Source organism: Bos mutus, chromosome 19, assembly GCF_027580195.1.
Source record: "Bos mutus isolate GX-2022 chromosome 19, NWIPB_WYAK_1.1, whole genome shotgun sequence".
In the NCBI taxonomy this organism is placed as follows: Eukaryota; Metazoa; Chordata; class Mammalia; order Artiodactyla; family Bovidae; genus Bos; species Bos mutus.
Genome location: NC_091635.1, coordinates 40565545 through 40577005, shown reverse-complemented (window position 1 = coordinate 40577005; position 11461 = coordinate 40565545). Strand labels below are relative to the sequence as shown.

At 39.8% G+C, this 11461-nt stretch overlaps 1 protein-coding gene across 3 annotated transcripts in view; it reads left to right on the top strand.

The window, feature by feature from the left end:
- Window positions 1–489: 489 nt before the first annotated feature.
- Window positions 490–11461, top strand: part of GOSR1 (golgi SNAP receptor complex member 1) — a 35588-nt gene continuing 24616 nt past the window's right edge. For 2 of the 3 annotated variants that reach the window (XM_005888215.3, XM_070390309.1), the window contains exons 1-4: window positions 490–632; window positions 3585–3705; window positions 9694–9781; window positions 10125–10232. In XM_005888215.3, the coding sequence (XP_005888277.1) occupies window positions 602–632; window positions 3585–3705; window positions 9694–9781; window positions 10125–10232 (348 nt within the window). In that variant the 5' untranslated portion in view covers window positions 490–601. The remainder of the gene's footprint in view (window positions 633–3584; window positions 3706–9693; window positions 9782–10124; window positions 10233–11461) is intronic. The other variant, XM_005888216.3, reaches the window with a different exon arrangement.

The following is an 11461-nucleotide window of genomic DNA, read 5'->3' as shown; positions in this document are numbered from 1 at the left end:
GATAGCTCCCGCTGCAGCTCCTGCTGCTGCTAAGTCGCTTCAGTCATGTTCGACTCTGTGCGACCCCGTAGAGGGCAGCCCACCAGGCTCCTCTATCCCTGGGATTCTCCAGGCAGGAACACTGGAGTGGGTTGCCATTTCCTTCTCCAATGCATGAAAGTGAAAAGTGAAAGTGAAGTCGCTCAGTCGTGTCCGACTCTTCGCGACCCCATGGACCGTAGCCTACCAGGCCCCTCCGTCCATGGGATTTTCCAGCCAAGAGTACTGGAGTGGGTTGCCATGTCCTTCTCCAGGGGAGGTATCGCCTAAAGAGGGGATAAACCCAGCCAGCTCAAGGCGATGATGCTCAAGGGTTTGGGACGCGGAGAGCGAATACAGACACCAAAAAGACAGATGTTCAGGGAGTGTCAGGCGCTAAATCTGAAGCTGTCCATCTCGCTAGTCAAAAGGTGTAATATAATATATTGGCCACCAGGTGGCGGTGTCTGTGGAAGCTCACGTATCCCATCGGCCCTGGCGCCCAGCGGAAGAAGGCGTGGACGTGACTCTCTGGCTCCCCTCGCCTCTACTCTCCTATCCCCACTGACGTTGGACAACAAAGATGGCGGCAGGAACGAGCAATTACTGGGAAGGTGAGGGGAGACCTCCTTGTACGACTTGCCAAGGGGCAGAGGGGCTGAGTAAGGACGGGTCTTGGCGGAGGCAGCAGAGGGAAGAGCCTGGCCTCCAGAGCGGCTGAGTTGAGGGGTAGGGCTGGTCTACAGAGAGTCCTCGGGCCTGGGAGTTGTAGAAACCGTACGGTCTGGGGAGGAGGCTGACCTGATCGACAGCGGGACCTGGGGCAGGTGTTGGGCAGAGAAGGCTGAGCCGCGGCCGACAGAAAGAGGGTCTGATTCTCCGGAGGAGAGCTGGGCTGAGGCGGTAGCGGAACTTGGACGGAGGAGTCTGGGGTGTGAACTCTGAGAGGAAACGAGTGTCGAGTCCAGAAGTCTGGAGGAGTCAGCGCCTTAGAGTTGAGGTCGCTGTTGGACAATTGAGTAGGAAAAGAGAAAGGAGGAACTTGTCGGTCCAGTCCATCGAGGGAAGTTGTGTGAGCGGAATGACTCCCTCCTGTCGGGTCCCCTTGGCAGCTTCGGGCTGGGACTTCGGGCTGGGATTGGGTGGCGAGTCGCGATTTAAGGCAGAGGAAATAACTTTACCCTCTGCTCCGGAGATCGGTTTTGTTAAAAAGAGAAAGTTGAGAGAATCAATGTGAATTGTAATGATTGCATCTGCTATACCTCTTCTACCAAAAAACAAAACAAAAAAACCATCTTGTGACTTGACAAGTACGTTTATTTAATTCCTGAAAATATGATTCGATAAAGTGGTCTCAGGTAAAACTCATTTCTGGACCATGATGATGAACAGAGATCAGAGAAGGCTCACCTTTTTTTTTTTTTTAATTGTCTCTTTGGTCTTCTGCAAAATATAATAGAAACTACTCTCCGAAACCCCTTTCCTTTTTAACCTATTTAATAACAGAATTGTCACAATCAGCCTCTTGGTCTAAAATACTTCATTCTAAGTTCATGGGTACTTGGCTGTCATACTTTGAATATGCTCTTACTTGATACTTTATACTGCTGCTGCTAAGTCTTGTCAGTAGTGTCCGACTCTGTGCGACCCCATAGACGGCAGCCCACCAGGCTCCCCCGTCCGTGGGATTCTCCAGGCAAGAACACTGGAGTGGGTTGCCATTTCCCTCTCCAATGCAGGAAAGTGAAAAGTGAAAGGGAAGTCGCTCAGTACTAGAGAAGACAGTTACTAATTACAGAGAAGTGTGCTAATAGTTTAAAACGTATTAAAATGCTTATTTGAAATGTGTGTGCTAGCTAGAAAATATTTTTAAATTATGTAGAGGTGGTTATTGGTATCTTTAGTCATTAGGCTATACTGTTTTGAAGCATCGTGCTATAATAATTATAGCAGCTTATCTTTTTGTTGAGTATACTTGCTTTACAGTGTTGTGTTCGTTGCTCTTGTACAGTGAAGTGCATCAGCTGTGTGGATACATCTATCCTGTCCCTCTTGAACTCCCCCCGCCTCTCCCATCCCACCCATCTAGGTCATCACAGAGCAGGAGCTGAGCTCCCTGTGCTGGGGCTCCCTGTTCCCACGAGCTATTTTAGGCATCTCTCTCTCTAGTCACTAAGTCTGTGTCCGACTCTTTGGACCCCATGGATTGTACCTGCCAGGCTCCTCTGTCCATGGGATTCTCCAGGCAAGAATACTGGAGTGGGTTGCCATTTCCTTTTCCAGGGGATCTTCCCAACCCAGGAATCGAACCCAGGTCTGCTGCATTGCAGGCAGATTCTTTACCAACCGAACTATGAGGGAAGCCCAATTTTTTTTTTTAAAGTAGTGTATTTATGTCAAACCTAATCTCCCAGTTCATCCCACCCTTCCCACCTGCCTCTGTGTCCAGCAGGTTTCTTCCCTGTGGCTATAGTTCTGTGCCAGGTGCTTTAAATAATGATTAGTAATGCATAGAAAAACTCTGAAGGTAAAGATTTATAAAGCAAAAAGCTGAGATTTGTAGGTTAAATCGATTGTGAATAAATCTCAGAGCCAGTTCTCAGAGAACTTTAGGCTGAGCTGAGATTGTGACGTTTAGTCTCTGGGAAAATGTACTTCACTGTATTACCTGCATGGCGCTTCCTACATCTGGTTGCTGGTTAGTGTATTGAAATGTGTTTTATATTCTTATTCCTGAAAGATGAGATGTTTATACTATGTGTTCTATATTCCAGTAGTTTTATTTTGACCTCTACTTCATCATGAATGAAAGTACTCATTTCTAGATAAGAGTTACTGGACTGGCTTCTCTCACTCAACTTAGATGCCAAACTATTACATGATGCCAGTTTCTCTCCATGTATGTTTTCTTCTGTTCGCTTCAAACTTATGCTCTTATTTCTGTCATACTTAGAGTTGACCTTGTCGGTAGCACATTGTTCATTTACTGTTAAACTCAGCCTCTTCAAATATCTTTCAGTAAGCTTGTCGAAAGATAGTTTTTTAAATCTTTGTCAGTGATTTTTTTCTCTTTAACAATCACTCACTCTGTTGTTAAGAATTTCATAAATTTCATAAGCCTAGTAAAGCTTTGACACTTAAAGAGATAGGATAATCCCTGTCAAAAATAGTGATGATTTCTTTTTATAAAATTAGCTGGTAAATGGATACAGTGCTGGTCATAAACCATATTCAGTTCCTTTGGTGATTTGTTCTCTTCTGTTTTCCCCTGAGTTACAAAATTTTAGTTAACTGCTATAGAAATAATTTCAGGGACGTTAGAACAACATTCGTTGTCTAGCTGTCTTTAGGATAAAGCCGAAAATTTGCATTTCCCACTATTTCTCCCCTTTTTGCCTCATCTGAAGTTTAATAAGTGACAGTGTGTTTCCATGGGTAAGTGTTTGGTTCACATCTTCTAGTACTCTAGATGTATGATCGTCTTCATAGTTTGTTTTCTTCAGAAGCTTTGTGTTGTTTATAGGACTTTTTGTGTCTAATTATTTGCTTTTGTAATTTTGTTAAAGATCTCAGGAAACAGGCTCGACAGCTGGAAAATGAACTTGACCTGAAACTAGTTTCCTTCAGTAAACTATGTACAAGTTACAGTCACAGCAGTGCCCGAGATGGAAGACGCGACAGGTATAGGTACTACCAGATTCTCTCTCTTTTGCCTTATAGTTATATAATATTTTTAAAGCATTAAAAAAAATAAAGTAAAATATATCTCTGTAACTTGGTCTGTTGGTGAATTTTTGGTGGTTTTTAAAGTGATTTATAAAAATTATTAATTCATTTTATATGAATTAATGTCAGAGACTGACATTTATTTGGAATCCTTAGACAAAAAGTGTGTTGGTATCAGGAGGGAAATGCTAAGGTTTAAGAATGAGTTCATCAGAAGTAAATTTCTGTTTCATCCCGTATAAGGAAATGTTGCTTTGCCCACGTTGTGTTTCTTATATTTTCTGATTGTTAAATGGATCTGAGGGACTACTCAAATGCAAAGTATACCTACTGCTATTCTGGTGTTTTAGGATTAATCTAATGCAGTGTATATGTCCTCACTGTTAATGATCCAAGCTATTTTAAATTTTGGTTCTTTTTTTTTTTTTTTGTATTGGGGTATATCTGATTAACAGTGTTATGATGATTTCAGGTGAACAGTAAAGAGACTCAGCCATACATACACATGTATCCATTCTCCCCCAAGCTCCCCTCGCATCATCCAGGCTGCCACATAACATTGAATAGAGTTCTCTGTGCTATTCACTAGGTCCCTGTTGGTTATCCATTTTAAATATAGCAGTGTGTACATGTAATGTTTGTTCTTTTTTGAGAAACTGGTATACTACTCTTTGAACAGATGTAAATGTAGTCTTATCTTTGAATCTCACTTTAGGTCATCCACTTATTTAAAAAAATATTAGGAAATACTTAAGACAGGAAGATAGAAGGAATAATATAATGGATCCCTGTGTGACTATCTCCCACTTTAAGAAATAATCATTATCAGTTCATTTGAAGCCCCTGATGGCATCCCATTTTCTCCCTCCCTATAATCTCCATATGTTTTTACTACGTATATTTGTGTTCCTGAACGATTCATAATGGTTACTTTTTAACTTGCTTTTTTGTTTAACATTATTTAAAAAAAAATTTTATTTATCTTTGGCTGTGCTGGGTCTTCGTTGCTGCATAGGCTTTCTCTAGTTGTGGCAAGTTGGGGCTACTCTTCGCTGCGGTGCTGGGGCTTCTCTTGTTGTGGAGCACGGGCTCTCGGGCACTTGAACTTCAGTAGTTGTGGCTCCCAAGCTCTAGAACAGAGACTCAGTAGTTGTGGCACATGGGCTTAGTCGATGTTACTATTGTAATTGTTTGGGGGCACCGCAAACTACACCCTTGTAAGATGGCAGAGTTAATCAATGTGTGTGTTCTGACTCCTCCATGGACAGGTCGTTCTCCCTTTTCTTTCCCTCTCCTCAGGCCTTCCTATGCCTTGAGACACAACAATATTGAAATTAAACCAATTAATAATTCTACAGTGACCTCTAAGTGTTCAAGTGAAAGTGTCTGTCACTTTAAATCAAAAGCTGGAAATGATTTTAAGCTTGGAAAGGAATTCATACTGAAAATCGAGATAGGTCAAAGGCTAGGCTAAACAACCAAGTTCTGAACACAAAGGAAAAGCTCTTGAAAGAAGCTTAATGCTGCTGCTCCCGGAAGCACACAAATGATAAGAGAGTGAACAGCCTCACTGCTCATACAGAGAAAGTTTTAGTGGTCTGAACAGATCAAACCAGCCACAGCATTCCCTGAAGCCAGAGCCTAATCCAGAGCAAAGCACTAACTCTGTCCAGTTCTGTGAAGCTGAGAGGGGAAGCTGCAGAAGCTAATCGAGGTTGGTTTGTGAGGTTTAAGGAGAGAAGACATCCCTATAACGTCAGAGAGCAAGGAGAAACCACAAGTGCTGATATATTCATAGAAGTTGTAGCAAGTTATCTAGCGGATCCAGCTAAGGGAATTAATGAAGGTGGTGACATTAACTAGCAGGTTTTCAATATAGATGATACAGCTTTCTATTGAAAGGTGTCATCTAGGACTTTCACAGTTAGAGAGAAGTTGATGTCTGAAAGCTTCAAAGGACAGATTTACTCTCTTGTTAGGGGCTAATGCAGCTGATGACTAAGTTGAAGCCATTGACCATTAACCATTTCAGAAATCCTAGGGCCCTTAAAGATTGTGCTAGATCTGCTCTGCCAGTGCTCCATAAATTGAACAACAAAGCCTGGATGATAACACATGTGTTTACAACAGAATATTTTAAGCCCACTGATGAAACCTACCCTTCCGAAAAAGATTCCTTTCAAAATATGACTGCACACTGACAATGCACCTTGTTCACCCAGGAGCTCGCATGGAGATGTACAGTGAGGTTGATGTTATTTTCATGCCTGTGTTAGTGTCCGTTCTGTAGCCCATGGATCAAGGAGTAATTTCAACTTTCAAGTCTTATTACTGAAGAAATAATAAATAATGGAAGCCGCTATCTATCTATCTTCCTGTCTTAAGTATTTCCTAATATTTTTTTAAATAAGTGGATGGCCTAAAGTGAGGTTCAAAGATAAGACTATATTTACATCTGTTCAAAGAGTAGTATACCAGTTTCTCAAAAAAGAACAAACATTACATGGCTTCCACAGATAGTGCTTCTTCTGATAGGTCTGGACCGAGTCAACTGAAACCCTTCTAGAAAGGATTCACCATTCTAGATGCCATTAAGAGCATTAAGATCACAGGAAGAGGTCAAAATAATGTTACCAGGTATTTGGAAGAAGTTGATTCCAACCCTCATGGATAACTTTGAGGGGATTCAAGACTTCTGTGGAGAAAGTAACTGCGCGTGTGGTGGAAATAGCAAGAGAATTAGAAGTTAGAGTTAGAAGTGGAGTCTGAAGCTGTAACTGAACTGCCACAGATGATAAGTTATTTCTTATATATATTTACAGATAGATATAGATACAGATACATGTATACATATGGATATATATGGGCTTCCCCAGTGGTAAAGAACCTGTCTGCCAGTGTAGGAGACATAAGAGATTTGAGTTCAATGCCTGGGTCAGAAAGATCCCCTGGAGGAGGGCATGGCAACCCACTCCAGTATTCTTGCCTGGAGAATCCCATGGATGGAGGACAGACAGGCTATAGTCCATGGGATTGCAAAGAGTCGGACTTGAGTGAAGCAACTTAGCAAGCGCACATGCATGGATATATATGTGTGTGTGTGTGTCTAAGTTTCTTATAGATAAATGGTTTCTTGAGATAGAATCTACTTCTCCTGGTGAAGATGCTATGAAGATCGTTGAAACGACAACAAAGTATTTAGAATATTACATAAACTTAGTTGATAGAGCAGCAGCAGCAATTGAGAGAATTGACTCCAATCTTGAAAGAAGTTCTGCTGTGGGTAAAATGCTGTCAAATAGCATCGCATGCTGTAGAGAAATCGTTCATGAAGAGTCAGTTCAACAATTTCAGTGTTGTCTTATTTTTTAAAATTGCCACAGCCACCCCAGCCTTTACCAGCCACCACCCTAGTCAGTCAGTAGCTATCAGTATCAAGGCAAGACCCTCCATCAGCAAAAAGATTACTCCCTGAAGACTCAGGTGATGGTTAGCATTTTAAAGCCATAAAGTATTTTTAAATTCCAGTGTGTACATTGTTTTTTTTTTTTTCTTAAGAATAATACTATTGCATACTTAACAGATTACAGTAAAGTGTTAACAACTTTTATGTGCACTGAGAAACAAAAAAATTAGTGTGATTCACTTTATTGAAATGCTTGCTTTATTGTGGTGGTCTGGAACTAAACCCACAGTATCTCTGAGGTATACTTGTACTTTTATGACTCCTTTAAAGGGGGAAACTATTTGAAAACATTCCATCAGAAATTCTACAACAAATTGAGGATGAGTTTGTGGGGTTACTTCACTCTCACTGTCCCTTTTAACAAGAAACCTAGGGCCATGGGGATCCAGTGCATCTTAAAGCATTTGTTGCCCAGATTGAAAGCACGTCATAATGAATAAACTCAGTGATGCCCAGAATTTTTCTTCCAGGAGTTATTTTTTTTACTTTCTGTGTTTTGAGAACTATGTGGTCTGTGAATCACCACATACTTACGAAATGCATTACATTTAACTGAGTCTCAGTATTGTGGAGAGGATATTTTCCCTCATTTCCCTGGACTCATACCTCCCTGAGGTGGTGAATGTAGAGATTGCCTCCTCATTCATTCAGCAAGGATTTTAATGAGCATCTGCCATGTGCCAAGCACTGTTCTAGGTGGTAGGCTTGTATCTGTGAACAAGATAGAGGCAGTTTTCTTCCTGATGGAGCGTACATCATTGGCCCATTGTTCTTTTTCATATATCTGGTAGGGGAGGATCTGCATTAGTAGTGTATAAAGTATTTCCCCTGGGCACATTCTAAGAGATAACCATGGAACCTTGGGTTGACTCTGACACGTAATAAAGAATGAGATATTTTAAGGTGAATGAATTAAAATTTTAAAGAAAAATTTGGACCTAAGCATCCTAAATTGAAAATCCTCCTTATTAGCTACTTTTTGGCTATTTCACTGTTTGTTACTGTTGCTGTAAATGTGTATGTAGAAAAGAAAAAGAGCCAAGGTCAATTTTGCCATTTAAAAAAGAAGTGTTAGTGTTAGTTGCTCGTGTCTGACTCTCTGTGACCTCATGGACTGTAGCCCACAAGGCTCCTCTGTCTCTGGAATTCTCCAGACAAATATACTGGAATGGGTTGCCATTCCCTTCTCCAGGGCATCTTCCCAACCCAGAGATTGAACCCAGGTCTCCTGCATTGCAGGCAGATTCTTTACCGTCGAGCTACCAGGGAAGCAAACTGATGAAGCAACTGCCCCAGGGCAAGACAAAGTCTTAGTAAGAGTGGAGAACATAGTCATTGTTTGGTATTTATCTGTGTTCAGTGTAAATAAGACCAGTATTGAGCTGCTGCTAAGTTGCTTCAGTTGTATCCGACTCTGTGCGACCCCATAGACAGCAGCCCACTAGGCTCCTCTGTCCCTGGGATTCTCCAGGCAAGAACACTGGAGTGGGTTGCCATTTCCTTCTCCAAGGCATCAAAGTGAAAAGTGAAAGTGAAGTCGCTCAGTCGTGTCCGACTCCTAGTGACCCCATGGACTTCAGCCTACCAGGCTCCTCCATCCATGGGATTTTCCAGGCAAGAGTACTGGAGTGGGGTGCCATTGCCTTCTCCGAGTATTGAGCTACAGCTGCTTATATGATAATATATACCACTTGGGGACTTAATGAAGGTTAATGGTTTTTCAGAAGAGACAGAAACTTTCAAGACATTTGGTTTTAGAATTTGAATCTGTCAAACATAAGTTTCACTTGTAAAAATTATGTTTGACTTTCCAGACTTTAGAAGACAGTTCAATACATTTTTGCAAAGCAAAACAGAAGTAATTATATAATCTAAGAGGAAATGTAAAAGATTGATATTAAAACTTCCCTGCCAGACGTAGCTATCTTTATTAGACTTGAAGCCAATTCCTGATTATTTAATATTATTTACTCAGTTTGTGGATTGTTTAAATCTCAATTTTATTTCATTTTGGAAAGAGTCATGGAAGGAAGATAGAACTTAGAGGAAAAAATTTAAAGATTATTTCTCACAGATCTAACGTAATCTCTCTAATACATTTATGGCTCCTCTCACATGCTGTATTATGTAGTTCTGCAGTTTTATTTCACATAATTTGTTCCTTCAGATCCAGCATTTAATTAGGCACTGTCATAGCTTAAGTTATTTTAGTTTGGGAAACAGGAAGCAAGCATTTAGAATTTCTTTGCATTATTAAGATTGGGACAGTCGTACATTCAATTTTATTTAATACTGAATTTAATATTCAGGATGTGTGATCTTTACAAGAAAACTTTAATAAAAATTACATTTTTTTATGAAACAAAAAGAATGTCTCAGGGGTTCCACTTGACCTTTTTAAAAATAATTACCTTATCATTTTAAGTATATTTTAAAGGATTAGGTTTAAGTAATAGATTCTCTTTATTTGAACTTGTTTTTAGCTCTGACACAACACCCCTTTTAAATGGATCAAGCCAAGACAGAATGTTTGAAACTATGGCGATTGAGATTGAACAGCTTTTGGCAAGAGTGAGTACCTTCTGTTAAAGGATTATTTTCCTAGTAACTGTACTTGTTAGGTATGGTACCAGATGATATTAATGCAGACATATTTATTGAAATTACCCTTTCATTCAAGATGTGTGCCTCCCCAGGCCACTTGAGTTTTGATAACGGCCATTCCAAGGTCCTATTTTATTAGCCCTTTTGGGTTATTTTGGGGAAATACCAAATCCTTACATGCTGTCTCTTGTTTTTATTTTTTTGCTGTTAGCCAGAAGGGCATATAGGCATTTAATTTGCTTTTATCTCTTTATCGTGCTTTCTGAAATGTTTGTATGGGTTTTCTTTCTTTCCTTTTTTTCTGTTTTAGCTTACAGGAGTAAATGATAAAATGGCAGAATACACCAACAGCGCAGGTGTGCCCTCCTTGAATGCAGCACTGATGCATACGTTACAGCGACATAGAGACATACTGCAGGTAATACATTGGGCTTGAGATTTTTATGTCATCATAAGAGGCTTTTGAGTTTTCTTTACTCCATGAAGAGAACATGTACGCATGTATTTAGGAGAACAAAGGGAAAAATCTTCCAAGAGGGTAGATGCTGTGCTATGGAAGTTTGTCCTGTTTTGCTTTTTTTTTTCTTGTTACTATAAAATTCTAAAAATGTTTATTAGCTCTGTCTTTTGCCTGGTAAAACTGAATCATATTCATCAGTCGGTAAGTATGTTACTGCTGTGGGAGATCTTGCTACCCAGCTGAAGCAGTGAAGTAGCCAGTGGTCACACATAAGCAGTCATGATGGTTTCTAGTATACTTTCATCAGGCTTTGAAGATAGCAGGGAAGAGAAGTAATTTGCTATATTTAATGTATTGTTTGAGAAAAATATTAAAAGTATACCAATGAAACAAATAAACTCCTAAAAGATTTACATGGGAGGGTGCTGAAAATATAGTAGTACAAATAGGAAGGCAAATTTTTTAATACTGAAAAAATCCAGTCATTTCTAATTTTTAAAACTCATGTTAAAAATAGAAATAGAATACTTTATTTACCTAGTACAGAAATGTGTACATCAGATTAAAATCTATCATCTTGCTTAATAATAAAGTAGTAAAAGCTTTCCCATTAAAAAAAAAGAAGACAAGGATACCCCATAGTCTCCACAGATATCTATTTAACATTGTGTGGAAGTTGTTTGTAGTTCAATTACACAGTAAAAAGAACAAGATATAAATACTGAAAAGGGGGACGAAAATCTGTATTCTGTACTGGTGATAAGATTATATAGCTAATATAATCAAGAAAACTAAACAAAAATTAGAAAAAAAATTCAATCAGTTGATGACTTGCAAAATTAATATATACAGCAAGCAGTTTTCTTATACACAAACAATAACCTGTTAGAAAGAACAGTGGAAGAAACTGAAAGTTTTATGTATAATTTAATAAGAATGTATAGGAAGGACTTACATATATAAAGTTCTCCTGAGGAGCATAAAAGATTTCTCTCTAAATCAGCCTATCCATTGAATGTTCCCTGGTAACTCAGTTGGTAAAGAATCCGCCTGCAATGCAGGAGACCTTGGTTCGATTCCTGGGTTGGGAAGATCCGCTGGAGAAGGGAAGGCTACACAATCCAGTATTCATGGGCTTCCTTTGTGGTTCAGCTGGTAAAGAATCTGCCTGCAATGCAGGAGACCTG